At 44.1% G+C, this 19,288-nt stretch overlaps 1 protein-coding gene across 1 annotated transcript in view; it reads left to right on the top strand.

The window, feature by feature from the left end:
• LOC137327731 (growth arrest-specific protein 2) overlaps positions 1–19,288 on the top strand; it is a 161,214-nt gene that overhangs the window by 15,427 nt on the left and 126,499 nt on the right. The window contains exon 2 of the mRNA XM_067993536.1: positions 6,798–6,919. Within this exon, the coding sequence (XP_067849637.1) occupies positions 6,798–6,919 (122 nt within the window). The remainder of the gene's footprint in view (positions 1–6,797; positions 6,920–19,288) is intronic.

Below are 19,288 nucleotides of genomic sequence, written 5' to 3'. Positions count from 1 at the left end.
AGGGCTCATTGGTGTCACGCTCAGTCGAATGCTGCCTTGATGTAGAGCAGTCACTCTCACCTCAACTGTGGAATTCAGTTCTTGTGTCCATGTTTGGAACAAGTCTGTAATGAGGTCTGGAGCCAAGTGGTCATACAGGAACTCAAACCGAGCATTGGTAAGCACCATTTGATAACACTGTTGACAACTCCTTCCATCACTTTGCTGATGATTGGGAATAGGCTGATAGGACAGTAATTGACCGGGATGGATTTGACCTACTTTTTGTAGACTGGGCATAATCTGGGCAATTGTCGGGGAGATGCCCGTGTTGTAGCTGTATTGGAACAGCTTGGCTAGAGGTACAGCTAGTTCTGGAGCACAGGTCTTCAGCATCTGTGATGGTGAAAACTTCAAGAGGAGGCCAAGAAGGATCATCCACTCATCACTTCTGGCTGAAGATAGTTTCAAATGCTTCAGCCTTACCTTTGCATTCATGTGCTGGGCTCCGTCATCATTGTTCATGAAACATTCTTCTCCCATTAGTTGTTCAGTTGTCCATGGCTGGATGTGGCAGGGCTGCAGCGCTTTGACCTGATCTTTTGGTTGTTGGATTTCTTAGCTCTGTCTACAGTATGCTGCTTTCACTATTTAGCATGGATGTAGTCCTGTATTGCAGCTTCACCGGGTTGGCATCTCATTTTCAAGTGCTGCTCCTGGCAGGTTGTTCTACATTCCTCATTGAATCAGGTTGGTCACCTGTTTTTTTTTATTATTCATTCATGGGATGTGGGCATCACTGGCAAGGCCAGCATTTAATGGCCATCCCTAATTGCCCTTGAGAAGGTGGTGGTGAGCCGCCTTCTTGAGCGGGCCTGTACAACTGGCTAGGATGCCACATTGCTGTGAGTCTGGAGTCACTTAGAGGCCAGACTGGGTAAGGATGGTAGGTTTCTTTTCCAAGGGGCATTAGTGAACCAGATGGGTTTTTACAACAATCTGGTAGTTTAATGGTCACCATTACTGATACTAGCTTTTTATTCCAGATTTTTTATTTAATTAACTGAATTTAAATTCCCCAGCTGCCATGGCAGGATTTGAACTCATGTATTATTAGTCCAGGCCTCTGGATTACTAGTCCAGTAACATAATCACTATGCTACTGTACCCGTGGTTTGATGGTGATGGAGGAGTGAGAGATATACTGGGCCATGAGGTTATAGATTGTTGTGATATACAATTCTGCTGCTGCTGATGGCCCACAGTGCTTCATGGATGCCCAGTTTTGAGCTGCTGTATCTGTTCTTAATCTATCCCACGACACGATGGAGAGTATCCTCAGTGTGAAGACAGGACTTACTCTTCACATGGACTCCTATCAATGCTGTCATGGACAGACGCATCTGCAATAAGTAGACTGGTGAAGGCAAGATCAAGTAGGTTAATTCCTCATGCTGGTTCTCTTACTATCTGTGGTAAGCCCAGTCTGGCAGCCATGTCCATCAGGACTTGGTTAGTGGTGATACTACCGATCCACTCTTAGTGATGGACGTTGAAGTTCCCCACCCAGAGTACATTCTGTTACCTTGTTACCCTCAGTGCTTGTTCCAAATTATGTTCATCATGGAGGAGTACTGATTCATCAGCTAAGGGACGGTGGTAGGTGTTGATCGCAGGAGACTTCATTTCCTATGTTTGACTTGAAGCCATGAGACTTCATGGGGTTCGGAGTCAATGTTGAGGACTCCCAGGGCCAGTCTCCTTTGACTGTATACCATTGTGCCCCATCTCTGGTGGGCCTGTCCTGAGGTGGGACAGGACATACCTAGGGATGGTGATGGAGCAATCTGGGATGTTGGTTGACAGATATAATTCTGTGACTATGACTCAGGCTGTTGCTTGACTAGTTTGTTTGACAGCACTCCCAAATTTGGCACTGGTCTCTACATGTTAGTGAGAAGGACTTTGTAGGGTTGATTGGGCTGGATGTGCCTTCATTCGATGCCTAGGTTGAAGCTGAGTGGTCTTTCCATTTTTTTTCTTGTTATTTTTTATAGCGGCTCAATAAAACTGAGTGGCTTGCTAATATACTAATATTACTGAAAAGCTGTATTTCGTTTCAAACCAAGTATTCTGTATCCCTTTTGACAGAAGGAAACAACCACAATATTTTATGTATGTAAAAACTCCTTGCTGAATGCCTGCTCCATGTGTCAGTGTCTTGTGATAATGTTGTAAAATCTCATGTCCTCGTTTCAGTCTGAAAGCACAGCATTCAGCTGTCAGACTATATTTTTAGCCTCTCCCCCGAGTAATTCAAAAATTAGAATAACAACTTGCAATTATATAGTGCTATTGACATTGGAAAGATGTATCTGAGTGCTTTATAAATCTGAACATGAAATAGACACCGAGCAAAAAGGAAAAGAATTGGTAGAATAGAGTTAAGGTACAAGGCCAAAAGAGCAGAGGAAATAAGTGAAATTTTGAAAGCCGGGAGGGAGGAGGTAAGGCAGAGAGATTTTGGGAGGGAATTCTAGCGGTATAGTGGCTGAAAGAACAACCATCATTGAAGGAGCGAAGAGGATGGGAACAAGGAGTAAACTAGTTGCAGAGAAATGAAGAATGTGAGGGGGGACATAAAAGTTTTCCTTTGAAGGGGGGTGATGACTGTTGAAGGAGTTAGGGATAATGCCAGAAAATAGAAATAGGTTGATGATGCAACAAAATAGAGAGCTGAGGAGAGGAAGTTGGGTAGGCATGAAGAGGAGACGTTACTAGGAGGGAAGATTTTAAGTGAGCAAACAGTGGGTTTTCAAGGACAAGATGAGTTTGGTGAGAATGTGTGTAGCGGTCAGATGCATGGGTGCTACTGCAGATTGCCTCGATTTTGGATAAGAAGTCCATAAGTTCCTCACCTTTTAGAATCTGAAGGGAGGCTAAAGGGAGCAGAGGAAGAAGATTGATTAGATGGTTGAAAGTGGAGAATAAGAGTTCATAGTTGCTTCTACTCTTCAAGATAATTTTGGAATACATTGGGCTCGAATTTAGCAGGCCTGTGGGTTCCCAGCGGGTGGTCCTCCGGGAGCGTCGAAAACGCGAACGGCGAAATTAGTGGGTTGCCCACGCGATCGTAGCAGGCAACCCACTAATAGGAATCAATTACCTGCTCCTCCGGGGTCCACGGCGCTGGCCTGCGCGTCGGTCGGGCTGCGCATGCGCAGTACGATCTGTCAGCTGGAGGCTCTCTAGTTAAAGGGGCAGTCCTCCACTGACAGATGCTGCAACCAATGGAACAAATTGCAGCATGGAGCAGCCCAGGGGGAAGGCTGCTCCCAGTTCAATGATGCCTCACCCCAGGTATCAATACATGGGGTGAGGAGGAGGGGGAGGACACAGATCTTCCCCCCGGTGGGCGGGAGGAAGCGGCCTGCCTCTGCCACCAAGAAGGCCTGGCTCGAGGTGGCAGAGGGGGTCCCCTGCGCCACCAACATATGGCCCACCTGCATACAGTGCAGGAGGCGCTGCAATGACCGCAGTAGGTCCGCCACAGTGAGAACACGAAGTCTTTCCCCTACACTCCGTCTGCCACAACACTGCCCCCACCCCAAATCTCCTTCGGCACCGCCAACACTATTCTGTCACATCACCCTTCATGCCCACTCACACCCCATCCTCATCTTACCTCCACCTACTCACCTCGCCAGTACTCATCCTGCCACTAACACGCGACCCAATCCTCATACAATCTCATGGCTCCATCCCATACTCACCCTCTCGTGCATCTCCCTCACGGCCAGCCTCACTCAACCTGCCACCACCTGTGCTGCAGCCACAGGGCATGCATCACATATGTGCAGTAGGCAGCGTAAGGCAAACGTCTCGTCAGCATGAAGGGGGTGCACAAGGGTGTCTGAGGGTTTGTCATGGGTGTTACCCATATTGAATTTCAGAGCAACAAACAGCACACATTATATTGACACCACCACTGCCATGTCTCCGCGAATCCTGTCCGTTGTGTCCAATAATGCCCGCTCCTGGGTATCACTATGAGGACCCACCACTGATGCCACCCATCGTGTTACTGCAGAGTAGGTGCAAGTGTATTTGCAGGGCTCGTCCGCGCAGACAACTGAGAGACATCGGCGGTGTAGCCGGCTGCACCCTGGAAGGATGCGGAGGAGAAGGTGTGGAGGGCAGTGGTGACTTTGCCAGCGACAGGTAAGCAGTTGGTGCTGGGGCAAGCCAGGAGCAGCTCGGCATGAAAGAGGCTGCAGATCTCCACGACTACATGTCGAGCGAATCTGCGCCTCCCTGTGCACTGCTGCTCGGAGAGGTCCGGGGAGCTGCGCCTCGGTCTGTGGACCCTGTGGCGAGGGTAGTGCCCTCTGCGACGTGTCTCTCTCTGCGGTAGCCCTCCCTCCTGCTGTGCAGGTGGGCGTGCAACAACACCGTGTTGGGGGGATCCTCGTCTCTGCGGCGGACGGCGTGGACTGCGAGGCTGCTGTTGCTGGTCATGCTCTTCGTCCTCCGAGGGTGTCCACACACCACCCAACTGGCAGGTGTTGGTCTGAGGGGTTGTGCAGGGTAGGTGTGTGGGTCCTCGGACTGGGGCTGCGGTTTCGTGTCGGTCTGTCCTCTGGCTTGGCGGGGGGTGGTGGGGGGCAGGGGTTGCCCTATGTGACGCGGTGGCCTCCTGCGTGGGTGAGGGCTCTCCCCCGTGGAGCACACCTTGGCACCTGCCACAGGCTGCTGGCTGCAACACGCCTGGTTTGAATGGTCCTGTTTCCCCCAGTGTGGGAAACTGACTGCCTTGAACCTAAAATCCCACACTTCCTCTTTTGACAGCTGCTTCAGCTCATTAACTGACCACAACGAGCAAGTTAAGTACACTCAAGTGGAACCCCGCTGGCTTTAATTGCCTGCGGGATTCCCACCAGCGGGGCTTGCGCGCGCAGCCCCGCACGTCAGCGCGGTACCCGGAAGTGGCCGGGATTTCGTCGCGATCCGGTCACGTGACCGGAGATCGGGATTTTCGGGGCCCCCCCGCTGGAAACCCGCCGGAAACCCGACCCTAAAATCGAGCCCATTGAGTCTGCAGCACAGAAACAGGCCATTCAGCCCAACTGGTCTATGCCGATATGTATGCTCCACACGAGCCTCCTCCCTCCCTACTTCATCTACGTCTAACAGCATACCCTTCTATTCCTTTCTCCTTCGTGTGCTTATCTAGCTTCCCCTTAAATGCATCTATGCTATTTGCCTCAACTATTCTTTTTGGTAGCGCGTTCCACATTCTTACCACTCTTTGGTTAAAGAAGTTTGTCCTGAATTCCCTATTGTGACTATCTTATATTGATGACTCTAGTTTTGGACTCTCCCACAAGTGGAAACAATTTCTCTACGTCTATCAAACTCTTTCATTATCTTAAAGACCTCTATCAGGTCACCCTTCAGCCTTCTCTTTTCTAGAGAAAAGAGCCCCAGCCTGTTCAGTCTTTCCTGATTAGTATGGACTCAGTTCTGGTATCATCCTTATGAATCTTTTTTGTACCTTTCCCAATGCCTCTATAACATGGAGACCAGAACTGTGCACAGTACTCCAAGTGTGGTCTAACCAAGGTTCTATACAAGTTTAACATAACTTCTCTGTTTTTCAATTCTATCCCTCTAAAAGTGAACCCCAGTGCTGGTTTGCCTTTTTTATGGCCTTATTAACCTGCGTTGCTATTTTTAGTGATTTGTGTGTCTGTACCCCAAGATCCCTTTGTTCCTCTACCCCATCTAGACTCTTATTATCCAAGCAATATGTGGCCTCCTTATTCTTCCTACCAAAATATAATACCTCACACTTATCAATATTGAAATTCATTGGCCAATTACATGACCATTCTGCAAGTTTATTAATGTCTTCTTGCATTTTAATGCAATCTTCCTTTGTATTAACTATACCCCCCACCTTAAAAAAGAGCCAGGGGAATTGAGGGATAGGTTAGGATGGATTGGAGATGATAGCCACACCATCACAACAGCAATTTGGGAGAAGAATGTGATGGAATGAGAAACCAGGGAGACTAGCCTCAATGGGGGTGGGGGGAAATTGGAATCAGTAAGCCAAGTCTCAGCAAGACCTAGATTGTTGAATGCTCCTCTGCATCGAGATCATGAATGGTAAGGGAATTATTAACTAGGAAACAAATATTTTGAAAAGCAGCATGAAGGGAGATCATCAATGATGATGATAAAAATAAAGAGAAGCTGATTAACATTAAGCAAAAATACATAAAAGAATTTGAAATAACCTATAAATATCAATCAAAAAGAACACTCTGGCTTAAAAAAATCCACTATCATTACAGGGTGGACATTGTGATATGGGGAGGGGGGGGGGGCATTGGATAATGTGGATTTCAGCTTCTTCGTTAAAAATTGCACAAGTGGATATTGATCTTCAATTGCTTATTTTAGAAGTGTACATTTCTTTTAGGAATTTTGGTAGTGTTAAACCTATGTTTTTACCGTATATGGATGTATATCATAACATATTGCAAAAGGTAGAAAACTCAACAAAGCAGTTGTGCAAAACTAAAAATATGTGAGTGATATTTAAATTTGAAATAAGAGTTGGCAAATACATAGGTATTATTGTGGTGATGCAAATAATATAATCTGTGTCACAATAGGCTGAAAAAGAAGATAGACTTCAACTACAAAATACTTTCTACTTGATTCTCACTTCTGTGGCTCTTTGCATCACCACTGGCATGTAACAGAATACACCAGTCATCATGTTTTATCTTCACTTTTCTAACATCCAGGGAAAGAGATCACTGCGGAAAGTTTTATGGAAAAGCTGGATAATGGAGCACTTCTCTGTCAGCTGGCACAAACATTACAAGAGAAATTTAAAGAAAACAGCAGTGAAGACAAAACTGCCAAAGTAAGTCTGATAACCACAGTCCAAGGTCAAAACTGTACTAGAAATCCAGCTCAAATGAAGGTGACATTTTTAGTTTTTAACCTTCAAACATGCAAGGAAATTAAGTTTTGATTTGGATAATTAATGTTGTTAAGCTGGGAATGTGTTTCCAGATAACTGATCTTTTTTACCTGGACTTCTATGACTTCTGTTATATATCATTGAAGAAATAAGAAGTTCACAACCAAAACTAATATTCACATTTGTAAACATTTGCAGTTCCTTTGTGGAGAATTTTGATCAGATAATTCCCATCCAAAGAATTCCAAATCCAGTGCAAAGAAAACCATATAAAAGTTGGGTGTGGTTTATTCTGGATCCTCTAAATTGCAGTGCAAAATAGAGAAACGTCACCTGTCATTTTTGGGGATGGGGAGTTCCTTTCTGATTTTCCATTATAAATAAGGACTTAAGGACATTGGTTAGTGCAAATGATGTCATAGATGTGCATTGTAATAAATCAAGCTGACAATTAAGGTCAAAATGACTCATTAAAGCCATTCTTATTCCAAGTCAGACAAATCTCATGTATATCCCAGCCAGAGAAATCAGGCAAAACACGAGATGTCATCAAAATCAGTTTAAGTATTTCACAGAATGCTTTGACAGCCCAAAATAAGTTTCCTTTATATATTTTCATAGTTCAGTATTATATTTCTGCAAACATTCTTACTGTCTGAATGAACATATTCAGTAATGCTCAGCATAAACCAGTAGGATAATTAACTATCAAAAGACTAGATATTATTCTTGGTAACATTAAACCAACAAGATTTTTAGGAGTACCAGTAATTTGAAAACATGCACCTTCCCCGGGATAGAGTGTAGAAAAAAGTCACTTGTCTTCGTTAATTTCTACTTGACCAGATGTCACTGAAGTGATGTCAGATATGAAGGCACACAGAAGAATTTCCCACCAGCCAAAATTATTGCCTCTCACATCACAACTCAAATGATCTCTTCCACAGCATTTCTGGTGGTGGTGGTGGTGGAGAGCATTATTGGTCCTGACATTTGCCATTTTAAAATTCTGGCAAATGTACAGTTGCCATGGACTTGCAATATGGCATTAGAAAATAAAATGCTGTGAAAAAAAATAATTTTTTTAATTATGTGAATAATTTTATTTACACTTAGGTATAAATTAATTTTCCCTTCCCTTCACCTTTAATATATTTTATTTATTTTTCTTCTTTCCGTCTTTCTGTAGTATATTTTCATAGTTCACTTCAAACTGAGAGACAGGCAGGTGATCTGATTCCAGACCTCAGCATATACTTCTTTTGAGTTGGCTCCTGCGAAATGTGCCAGAGCATTTGACTCTTCCTCTGACTTTCCTTTCTTCCTTTTGGGAAACTCCTGACTCTGCTTTGTGTCTCTCCCCAGTGGCATGCTAAGGGATTAGAAACATGCTGAGTGAGGAATGACAGATTTAAACTATGCTCTTTCATTCTATGGCAGTGTTAAAGCACTGACACATTACACCACAATGCTATTTCATTGTTTTATATGTTGATAATCCACCAACAATCTTTGTAGCCAGAGTTAAGCCAGCCCATTCACCTTGCTTTTTACTCTACTTTTCTAAGGCAGGCAATAACCTCCATCTGGTAAAGACATTACTTTTTCAATTTGCGTTTACCATCTGGAGATGTCATTTTTTTAACTGGGGTAGTGAAATTCAACTCTGATCTCTGGACAATTGAAAACATAACAATGTCAATTTGCCTTTTTCCAACAGAGGTACAAATTTGTACAAAGTTGGATACTAATGTCATTTGTATATCTGTTTTCCTGGCATGATGGCTACTGCACATTGGAATAATAATATTTAAACTGCCTAGTAGTGAGGACAATTGTTTGCCCATTCCATGTTTGCCACTGGGAGGAATTGCTGCTCGGATACCACAGTGGTAAGTGCCAATTCCTCCATCTTTTTGTTTGCTTAAAAACAAACTTAAAATTACAGATAAATAAACAGGCTAAGTCTCAACTGATAGCTCACTCAAAACTCGTTGTAATAATAATTTAAAAGAAATATGTAAAACAGTCATTCTGATTTTAGCTGCAAACTGTTTCCTTTTTTAAACCTAAATACAAGGGAAAAAGTAATTTGATGCACTTGTACCACCAACCCATCCAATTTTTGACTGACCTGCTCATCCTCCTGTGTCATTGTATTTGCTTCCCACACCTGACATAGGTGGTAGTGGAAATGAATGTTATCATTAAGCCATGAGCAAGCTACTTTGGCACATGTGGGAGAATCAGGCTGACCATATTTCAGCTCATATATAGAGCGATAAGGTTGGAGCAGATAATAATTCCCCTTATCAGTGAGGGTTTACCTGGTGAAAAATAATTAATCTAGTTTTTAACTAGTAGCCAGCCTGATATTTTGGTACAGGAGGAATATTAGACTCAATGGGGGTAATTTTCAACTTCTCCATCTGGGCGCTCGTCTGGCAGAGCAGATTGCCCCCTTTTATAGAACGCGTCCCATTTTTATTCCATTGATTTTAAGTATTGTCAAAATCCTATTTGCTACAATACCAGGTCGGCAACTGAAAATTACCAATCTAATAAGTTATAATGCACCATCCGGCACAACAACAAATAGGGCTGAAGGCATTTAAAAATATTTTTTTACCTGACCAAATGGTAACCAATGCACACAGTGAAAACAAAGTACACAATGTACACACATCTGTGCTTATAGTACACTCTGAAGAACATTAAAAGTTCTAATATTTTATTATTTTTGGAAATGTTGCAAAATTCTTTCTGTAACTCCAGTATTAAAAATCTTCACTGAATTTTATTAAGTCCTGTACTAGAAGAATAAAAGTTAAAATATGCAGCATGGTAAGACTAATTCAGTCAGGGTTTGAAAATACAACGACTTGGTTGGTGGAATGTTGGAAGTTCAAATTCAGTAGAGGATACTTTAATAAGAAGTTCCAGTCTGTGACGCACTGTTAACCGATCAGCCTCATCAGTATGTCAGCAGCAATGGAAAGTTTTCAACATTGAGTTTGGGCAGGGATTTTTGAAGGTAGTAAAGGACTAGAAAAATAAAGCAGTGACTGAAACAGTACTTGAAAGTAGAATCAGACAATAATAAAGAATGAACACTGTATTAGGAAAGACAACAAGCACATTGAGGTTCATGGAATCATAAAATGTGCTGGCTCTTTGAAAGAGCTATCCAATTTTTTTTTATTCATTCCTGGAATGTGGGCATCACTGGCAAGGCCAGCATTTATTGCCCATCCCTAATTGCCCTTGAGAAGGTGGTGGTGAGCTGCCTTCTTGAACCGCTGCAGTCCTTGTGGTGAAGGTCCTCTCACAATGCTGTTAGGTAGGGAGTTCCAGGATTTTGACCCAGCAATGATAAAGTAACAGCGATATATTTCCAAGTCAGCATGGTGTGTGACTAGAGGGGAACGCGCAGGTGGTGGTGTTCCCATGCGCATACTGCCCTTGTCCTTCTAGGTGGTAGAGGTCGCAGGTTTGTGAGGTGCTGTCGAAGAAGCCTTGGCGAGTTCTGCAGTGCATCTTGTAGATGGTACACACTGCGGCCACGGTGCGCCGGTGGTGAAGGGAGTGAATGTTTAAGGTGGTGGATGGGGTGCCAATCAAGTGAGCTGTTTCACCCTGGATGGTGTCGAGCTTCTTGAGTGTTGATGGAGCTGCACTCATCCAGGCAAGTGGAGAGTATTCCATCACACGCCTGATTTGTGCCTTGTAGATGGTGGAAAGGCTTTGGGAAGTCAGGAGGTGAGTCACTCACCGCAGAATACCCAGCCTCTGACCTGCTCTTGTAGCCACAATATTTATGTGGCTGGACCAATTTAGTTTCTGGTCAATGGTGACCCCCAGGATGTTGATGGTGAGGGATTCAGTGATGGTAATGCCGTTGAATGTCAAGGGAGGTGGTCAGACTCTCTCTTGTTGGAGATGGTCTTTGCCTAGCACTTGTCTGGCGTGAATGTTACTTGCCATTTACCATCCCAAGCCTGGATGTTATCCAGGTCTTGCTGCATAGGGGCACGAACAGCTTCATTATCTGAGGGGTTGCGAATGGAACTGAACACTATGCAATCATCAGTGAACATCCCCACTTCTGACCTTATGGTGAAGGGAAGGTCATTGATGAAGCAGCTGAAGATGGTTGGGCCACGACACTGCCCTGAGGAACCCTGCAGCAATGTCCTGGGGCTGAGATGATTGGCCTTCAACAACCACTACCATCTTCCTTTGTGCTAGGTATGACTCCAGCCACTGGGGAGTTTTCACCCTGATTCCCATTGACTTCAATTTTACTGGGGCACCTTGATGCCACTCTTGTTCAAATGCTGCCTTGTTGTCAAGGGCAGTCACTCTCACCTCACCTCTGGATTCAGCTCTTTTGTCCATGTTTGGATCAAGGCTGTAATGAGGTCTGGAGCTGAGTGGTCCTGGCGGAATCCAACTGAACATTGGTGAGCAGGTTATTGGTGAGTAAGTGCCGCTTGATAGCACTGTCGACGACACCTTCCATCACTTTGCTGATGATTGAGAGTAGACTGATGGGGTGGTAATTGGCCGGATTGGATTTGTCCTATTTTTTGTGGACAGGACATAACCTGGGCAATTTTCCACATTGTCGGGTAGATGCCAGTGTTGTAACTGTACTGGAACAGCTTGGCTAGAGGTGCGGCTAGTTCTGGAGCACAAGTCTTTAGCACTACAGCCGGGATGTTGCCGGGGCCCTTGGACTTTGCTGTATCCAGTGCACTCAGCCGTTTCTTGATATCACGTGGAGTGAATCGAATTGGTTGAAGACTGGCTTCTGTGATGGTGGGGATCTTCTGGCTGAAGATGGTTGCAAATACTTCAGCCATGTCTTTTGCACTCATGTGCTGGGCTCTGCCATCATTGAGGATGGGGATGTTCACGGAGCCTCCTCCTCCCGTTAGATGTTTAATTATCCACCACCATTCACGACTAGATGTGGCAAGACTGCAGAACTTTGATCTGATCTGATGCTTGGGGATAGTTTAGCTCTGTCTATAGCATGTTGCTCCGCTGTTTAGCATGCATGTAGTCCTGTGTTGTAGCTTCACCAGGTTGGCATCTCATTTTTAGGTGCTCCTGCTCCTGGCATGCCCTTCTACAATCCTCATTGAACCAAGGTTGATCACCTTGCTTGTTGGTAATGGTAGAGCGAGGAATATGCCAGGCCATGAGGTTTCAGATTGTGGTGGAATACAATTCTGCTGCTGCTGATGGCCCACAGCGCCTCATGGATGCTCAGTTTTGAGCTGCTAGATCTGTTCTGAATCTACTGCATTTAGCATGGTGGTAGTGCCACATAACACGCTGGACGGTGTCCTCAGTGTGAAGACGGGACTTCGTCTCCACAAGGACTGTGCGGTGGTCACTCTTACCAATACTGTCATGGTCAGATACATCTGCGACAGGTAGATTGGTGAGGATGAGGTCAAGTAGGTTTTTCTCTCGTGTTGGTTCGCTCACTACCTGCCGCAGGCCCATTTTGGCAGCTACATCCTTCAGGACTCGGCCAGCTCAGTCAGTGGTGGTGCTACCGAGCCACTCTTGGTGATGGACATTGAAGTCCCCCACCCAAAGTATATTCTGTGCCCTTGCTACCCTCAGTGCTCCCTCCAAGTGGTGCTCAACATGGAGGAGTACTGATTCATCAGCTGAGGGAGGGCGGTAGGTGGTAATCAGCAGGAGGTTTCCTTGCCCATATTTGCCATGAAATTTCATGGGGTTCAGAGTCAATGTTGAGGACTCCCAGGGCCACCCCCTCCTAGTTTCGCTCCCCTGTCCTTTCCCCATAGCTCTGCACATTTTTCCCCTTCAACTATTTATCCAATTCCCTTTCAAATGTTGTTATTATTGAATCTGCTTCCATCAGCCTTTCAGGCAGTGAATTCTAGATCATAACAACTCGCTGCATAAAAAAAGTTCACCTCATCCTTCCTCTGGTTCTTTTGCCAATTGCCTTAAATCTGTGTCCTCTGGTTACTGACCCTTCTGCCACTGGAAACAGTTTCTCTTTATTTACTCTATCAAAACCCTTCATGATTTTTAACATCTCCATTAAGTCTTCCCTTAACCTTCTCTGCTGTAAGGAGAACAACCCCAACTTCTCTAGTCTCTCTGTGTAACTGAAGTCCCGCATCCATTACCATTCCAGTAAATCTCCTCTGCACCCTCTTTAAGGCCTTGACATCCTTCCTAAAGTGTGGTGCCCAGAATTGGACACAATACTCTAGCTGGTCGTAACCAGTGATTTGTAAAGGTTTTGCATAACTTCCTTGCTTTTTTTACTCTATGGCTGTGTTTATAAAGCCAAGGTTCTTTTCATTTGATATCCTGCCTATTCTTAGCTCTACATTATGTATATTCATTATTAACTAATACTAGCAGATCTCCTATAGTGTTGTTCACAATGAATAGAAGGTATGGGCCTTAAATCTGATTGAGACTGAACAGTGCATTCCCAGCAGAAGACCACTGGCATGTAGTATTAGGCCCATGAATTAGGCTGGGAACCAGATACACCAGGTCACGGTCTGAGCGCTGTTTTCGTGGAGCTTATCTGGAGGGGAACCTTTTGATATCACAGGGGGCATGGCTGAGCGAAGGAATTCACACACTGGGGATTTCCTCGGCTCTAGCTTGGCAGAAGACTGATAACCACTACATTCAGATGAATGAGGCATACCGGCCGATGGAATAGCTGGAGTGGTGGTCCAAGCATGGGTTCTGACTTAGAAGCCCCAATTTTTAAAGAATGTTTTCTCGGCCCCCTTAACAAGAGGATTAATGGGCCACAAATCAAGGTGGCATCAGCACCACCCTGGAGAAGCTTGTCAACGCTGCATTTTCTCGATCCCTCGCTCTGGTGGGTACCCTCGATGTGCCCAAAGTGGCACAAGCACACACCATTGAAATGCTAACCCTGGAAAGTCTTGTGGGGTCAGCAGCAAAGATTCCCAGCAGGAAAATCCCAGCACTTACTCCCAGATGTTCAGCCCCATGCTGTTTTCTTATGATAGGAGTGCTCTACAGTATAACATACAGTGTCTTATTACATGATGTGTATATGTACCGGAGTGTTGTACTGAGTAACACACAATATGTTATTACATAAGTTGATATCCTGTGGCATTCAAATAATATCAGTGACTTGTTCTGATGTCCTGACCAGCATTCCTCCATCAAGCAGAACCACTACAAAACAGATTCACTGGTCATTCATGTTATTGCTGTTTGCAAGATAATATTGGCACAGAATGGCTTCTGTGTTTGCCAACATAACAACAGTCACTGTACTTGAAAAGTAATTCACTGTATGTGAAGCACTTTGAGACATTTTGATGTAAACAGCAGTAAATAAATGCTAGTCTTTCTTTCTTGTTTGCTTTCTTTTATTGTTTCTCTGCTTCTTTCCCATGTTGTAATTCTTTCTGTTTATTTCTGTTCCACTTTGCTGACTCTACCTCTCTCTCTTTGTATGGCTGTCAACCTTTTTTTCATTTCTTTCCATTTGTGTCTGACTATTTTTCTCATTGTTACTCTTTCTGTAAGTCTCACACTCCCTCTGTCTCTTTTCTTTTGTATTTCTCCCAATCCCTTTGTATGCTCGCAATTCTATGTCTTAACTTTATTAAAATTCAAGGTATTCAGCAAAATGACAGCCAACATGTAGCAGGTTGGAAGTAAGTACCAAGTGGGAATAAGCTGTGCAGGAACTGATGCAACATGCACAGGTGACAAAGAAACATCATGGTTGGGGCTGAAATCTGGGGTTAGCATGTGTGCCTGGGCTTGGGCAAGGGTTTGGGAATACAATGGACAGTTTGCAGCTGAGCAGCAATTCATGAGACTGAGGCTTGAAGCACCGTGGAAGTTGTGGCTGGAGCCTAGGAGCACTGGGTGGTGAGAATGGAGGCCTGGGTGCATTGGTGGAGAAGGAGCATTGCAATATTCAAGGGATAATTGAGCCCAGCACCACTGATATGACAGTTGGGCTTGGCAGCATTTGAGGGAGTGGTAATTTTATTTTCAAGTTCCATATTGTATTTTTCACTTTAATAAAACAATGCATGAGTTGCTCCATTTTCACACAGTGAGATAATGCCGTAGTACAAATACTGACTAGAACTTGGAGAAAGATACTGTCCCTAGCAGTAAGGGGGAGAGGGCTGAATCCAAGTGGCAGAGGGGACGGACTCATTAGAGACAAAGGGCCTGTGTTCTTTCCTCTCCTTTCTACTGGCTGGGCCGGAACACTGCTGAAATAAATAAAGTCAGCAGTTTGTGCAACCAACTTGGCAATTTCAGAAGTAAATAATGTAAACATGAGCACCCAATTTTATTTCAGAAATTTATACAATTGAAATAAATAAAGTTGGACTACACAAACTCTTGATTTAATTTGTCTCTTTCTTTCAGCAGAGTCCAGGTTTGGAATGAAACTAGCATAGTGTGAGTCCAGAAGTGTCTGGGCCCAAGAGGGTAAGTGGAGTGGGAAAGAACAAAACTGAAAGGAGAGTGAAAGCCAGGGCCTGAGTTGCACTTGTACAAAGTGGCACTGAGGCCTCAAAAAAGGCATTGAGGGGCAAAGACCTTGTTCAAGTGCAGAGATCCTACAAAATTCAGTAGGAAGGCCCAGATAAATTAACCAAGTTTCAGAAAGTCAACTCAATATCCAATTAACTAATTAACATTAATCAGAGAGGGGAGGTCAGTGGGGAAATTATGATGGGTAATTTTAGTTATATTTTACTGACTTTTTAAATGATTTGTTATTGTGTTATAAATTTTACGCCTCAAAATTTTTATGTCCGCTGGCATACGGGGGACATAAGGCGGATGCTAGAGGCCCAACTAGGGTACGGTAATGTAGTAGTTATGTTACTGGAATAATATTGAAAAGGACGGGACTAATAATTCGTGAGTTCAAATCCCACCATGGCAGTTTGAGAATTTGTATTCATTTAAAAAAAACATGGAAATAAAAACCTGGTATTTTTTTTATTCATTCATGGGATGTGGGCGTCGCTGGCGAGGCCAGCATTTATTGCCCATCCCTAATTGCCCTTGAGAAGGTGGTGTTGAGCCGCCTTCTTGAACCGCTGCAGTCCGTGTGGTGACGGTTCTCCCACTGTGCTGTTAGGAAGGGAGTTCCAGGATTTTGACCCAGCGATGATGAAGGAACGGCGATATATTTCCAAGTCGGGATAGTGTGTGACTTGGAGGGGAACGTGCAGGTGGTGTTTTTCCCATGTGCCTGCTGCTCTTGTCCTTCTAGGTGGTAGAGGTCGTGGGTTTGGGAGATGCTGTTGAAGAAGCCTTGGCGAGTTGCTGCTGTGCATCCTGTGGATGGTACACACTGCAGCCACTGTGCGCCGATGGTGAAGGGAGTGAATGTTTAGGATGATGGATGGGGTGCCAATCAAGCGGGCTGCTTTATCTTGGATGGTGTCGAGCTTCTTGAGTGTTGTTGGAGCTGCACTCATCCAAGCCAGAGGAGAGTATTCCATCACACTCCTGACTTGTGCCTTGTAGATGGTGGAAAGGCTTTGGGGAGTCAGGAGGTGAGTCACTTGCCGCAGAATACCCAGCCTCTGACCTGCTCTCATAGCCACAGTATTTATATGGCTGGTCCAGTTAAGTTTCTGGTCAATGGTGACCCCCAGGATGTTGATGGTGGGGGATTCAGCGATGGTAATGCCGTTGAATGTCAAGAGGAGGTGGTTAGACTCTCTCTTGTTGGAGATGGTCATTGCCTGGCACTTATCTGGCATGAATGTTATTTGCCACTTATGAGCCCAAGCCTGGATGTTGTCCAGGTCTTGCTGCATGCGGGCTCGGACTGCTTCATTATTTGAAGGGTTGCGAATGGAACTGAACACTGTGCAATCATCAGCGAACATCCCCATTTCTGACCTTATGATGGTGGGAAGGTCATTGATGAAGTAGCTGAAGATGGTTGGGCCTACGACACTGCCCTGAGGAACTCCTGCAGCAATGCCCTGGGGCTGAAATGATTGGCCTCCAACAACCACTACCATCTTCCTTTATGCTAGGTATGACTCCAGCCACTGGAGAGTTTCCCCCCTGACTCCCATTGACTTCAATTTTACTAGGGCTCCTTGGTGCCACATTCGGTCAAATGCTGCTTTGATGTCAAGGTATCAGTAAAAGTGACCGTAATGCTGTAGGTTGATGTAAAAACCCAACTTTTTTTAATAGTCCTATTATTTTTCTCCCGGGTTGTTCGCATTAGTGTCCAGGAGATTAATCTTTAATTCCTGGAGACTAGGGACAATCCTGGAGGGTTGGCAACCCATATAGCTCACACTAATCACTGCCCCCAGGGTTGAGGTGTTGTAGGAGCGACATCAGCTGTAAATAGTGCCCGAGAAGGATTGTACCTTAATAGCGTCTTTCATGACCTTAGGACGTCCCAAACTGCTTTACGGTCTCACTAATGCCCCTTTAGGGAAGGAAAACTGACATCCTTACCCCATTTGGCCTACATGTGACTCCAGTCCCACACCAAAATGGTTGAATCTTAACTGCCCTCTGAAGTGGCCTTGCAAGTGACTTAGTTGTATCAAAAGCAGGGCAACTGGGGATGAACAACAAATGCCGGCCATGCCAGCAACATCCACATCTGAAGAATAAATATTTTAAAAATTAGTCAGTACCTGGAAACATTGGGTGCCCACCCAGAAAAGAAGACATCAGAAATTTCTGACAGAGCCCTGAATGAATGGAATTTTCTTCCACCCCAAACATGGCCCATGACTTCAGAAGAGTTGGGGCTGGGGGGAGAGGTTTCCCTTGCTGGAATTCCCTGTGTTCTGTATTTAATTTGCGCAGGAATTTGGACACTGGGAGGAAGTTAGAATACAGGTCACTGTAGAGGCAGAAATGGGGCCTGCCTGGGTCTCCAGGCAGGAAAATACCAGACGTGCCAGGAAATGTTTTGATCGGCCCTCCCCTAAAGAGGGACAGTTAGCTGGGGAACCTGCACTTTTGGATGGAGCCCACCAGTAGACCCATCTCAATATAGTGATATTCAAGATAAAGCCAACTGAAATTTACATAAAATACAGCTAACTACAGAAATAAATTTAGGGATGTTGCAAAGATGGCAGTGACATTTCCACTCTATGTACGGAGGTACTTATAAAGGGATCAAAGAATTGAAAGTACGTTATCAGTGTGCTGTTTCCCATTTGGTATTCTACATTATGAAAGCAAGAACTGCAAAACAGGACCATTGTTTACTACCAACTGTGAAAACAGATTTCTAATTCAAATCTGATTTGACAAAGCCTGGATCTAGTTTTCTGACCCACATTAACACAGAACATTCTGAAGCACTTGGGGGAAAAGCTATGTCACTGACCATACTCGTATTATTACGTAAATAAAAATAGAATCCAGACCCTGATAACCCTCCACTAATTAATTCTTTAGATTATGCCTTTCTCACTGTGGACATTAGTGAGGCATTGTTATTGAACTAGGGAGGTTTGGGGCAACTAGATTCCTTAAAATCCAACTGAAATATTTGCTGTTGTAAAGAGGTACCACAAGAAGCCTTATAGCATAAACTTTTGCAAAGTGTTTGTTTTCATATTGATATTAATTTTTATTTGGTGTGGCAGACTTGATTAATGACAGGATGATGTAATTACATCACTATTAGTGTCACTGTATAATCCTCTGCTTTCAAACCTTTAAGACACTTTACAACTGCCAATTTCTTTAAGTATATTTGCATGTCTTTGAAAAGGGCTACCCTCTGACTATTTTTATGTTAGATTACCAGACATTGCTAACAAATCATCTATTTCCTTAGACAATCTTTTTGTGGCATAATTTAGGTTTGAATCTCAGTACTTAATTTAACTGTATCTTGATTATAACAATAAATTTAGTGCTCAGTGCTGTAGCCTTATCTCTGACCCATACCCCTTTTGAGTGTGATTCCCCAATGGGTGCGCTGAATTTACCCTATAATTTCATGCTGTATTTAACCTGAGAGAGCTTGCTATTGTTACTATAGAAATTGTGCTTCATTGCTTAGCATTTCCATCTGTCATTTGTCAGGACTGGACTGTTAGTACTAGCCACTAACATGGCAGTATTTTAGGTGTATATTCAGATCAGGCTAGAATCCATTTGTAAACTCCTCACTAACCACAAGAATCCTTCTGTTGCTATGGAAAAGTGGAGATCCTTTGTTCCAAATATTTTGAAAAGCCAACAATGAAACTTAAAAAATAGATGAAA

This window comes from Heptranchias perlo, chromosome 12, assembly GCF_035084215.1.
Source record: "Heptranchias perlo isolate sHepPer1 chromosome 12, sHepPer1.hap1, whole genome shotgun sequence".
NCBI lineage: Eukaryota > Metazoa > Chordata > Chondrichthyes > Hexanchiformes > Hexanchidae > Heptranchias > Heptranchias perlo.
The sequence above is the reverse complement of the archived record's forward strand: the minus strand, read 5'-3'. Positions and strand labels throughout refer to the sequence as shown.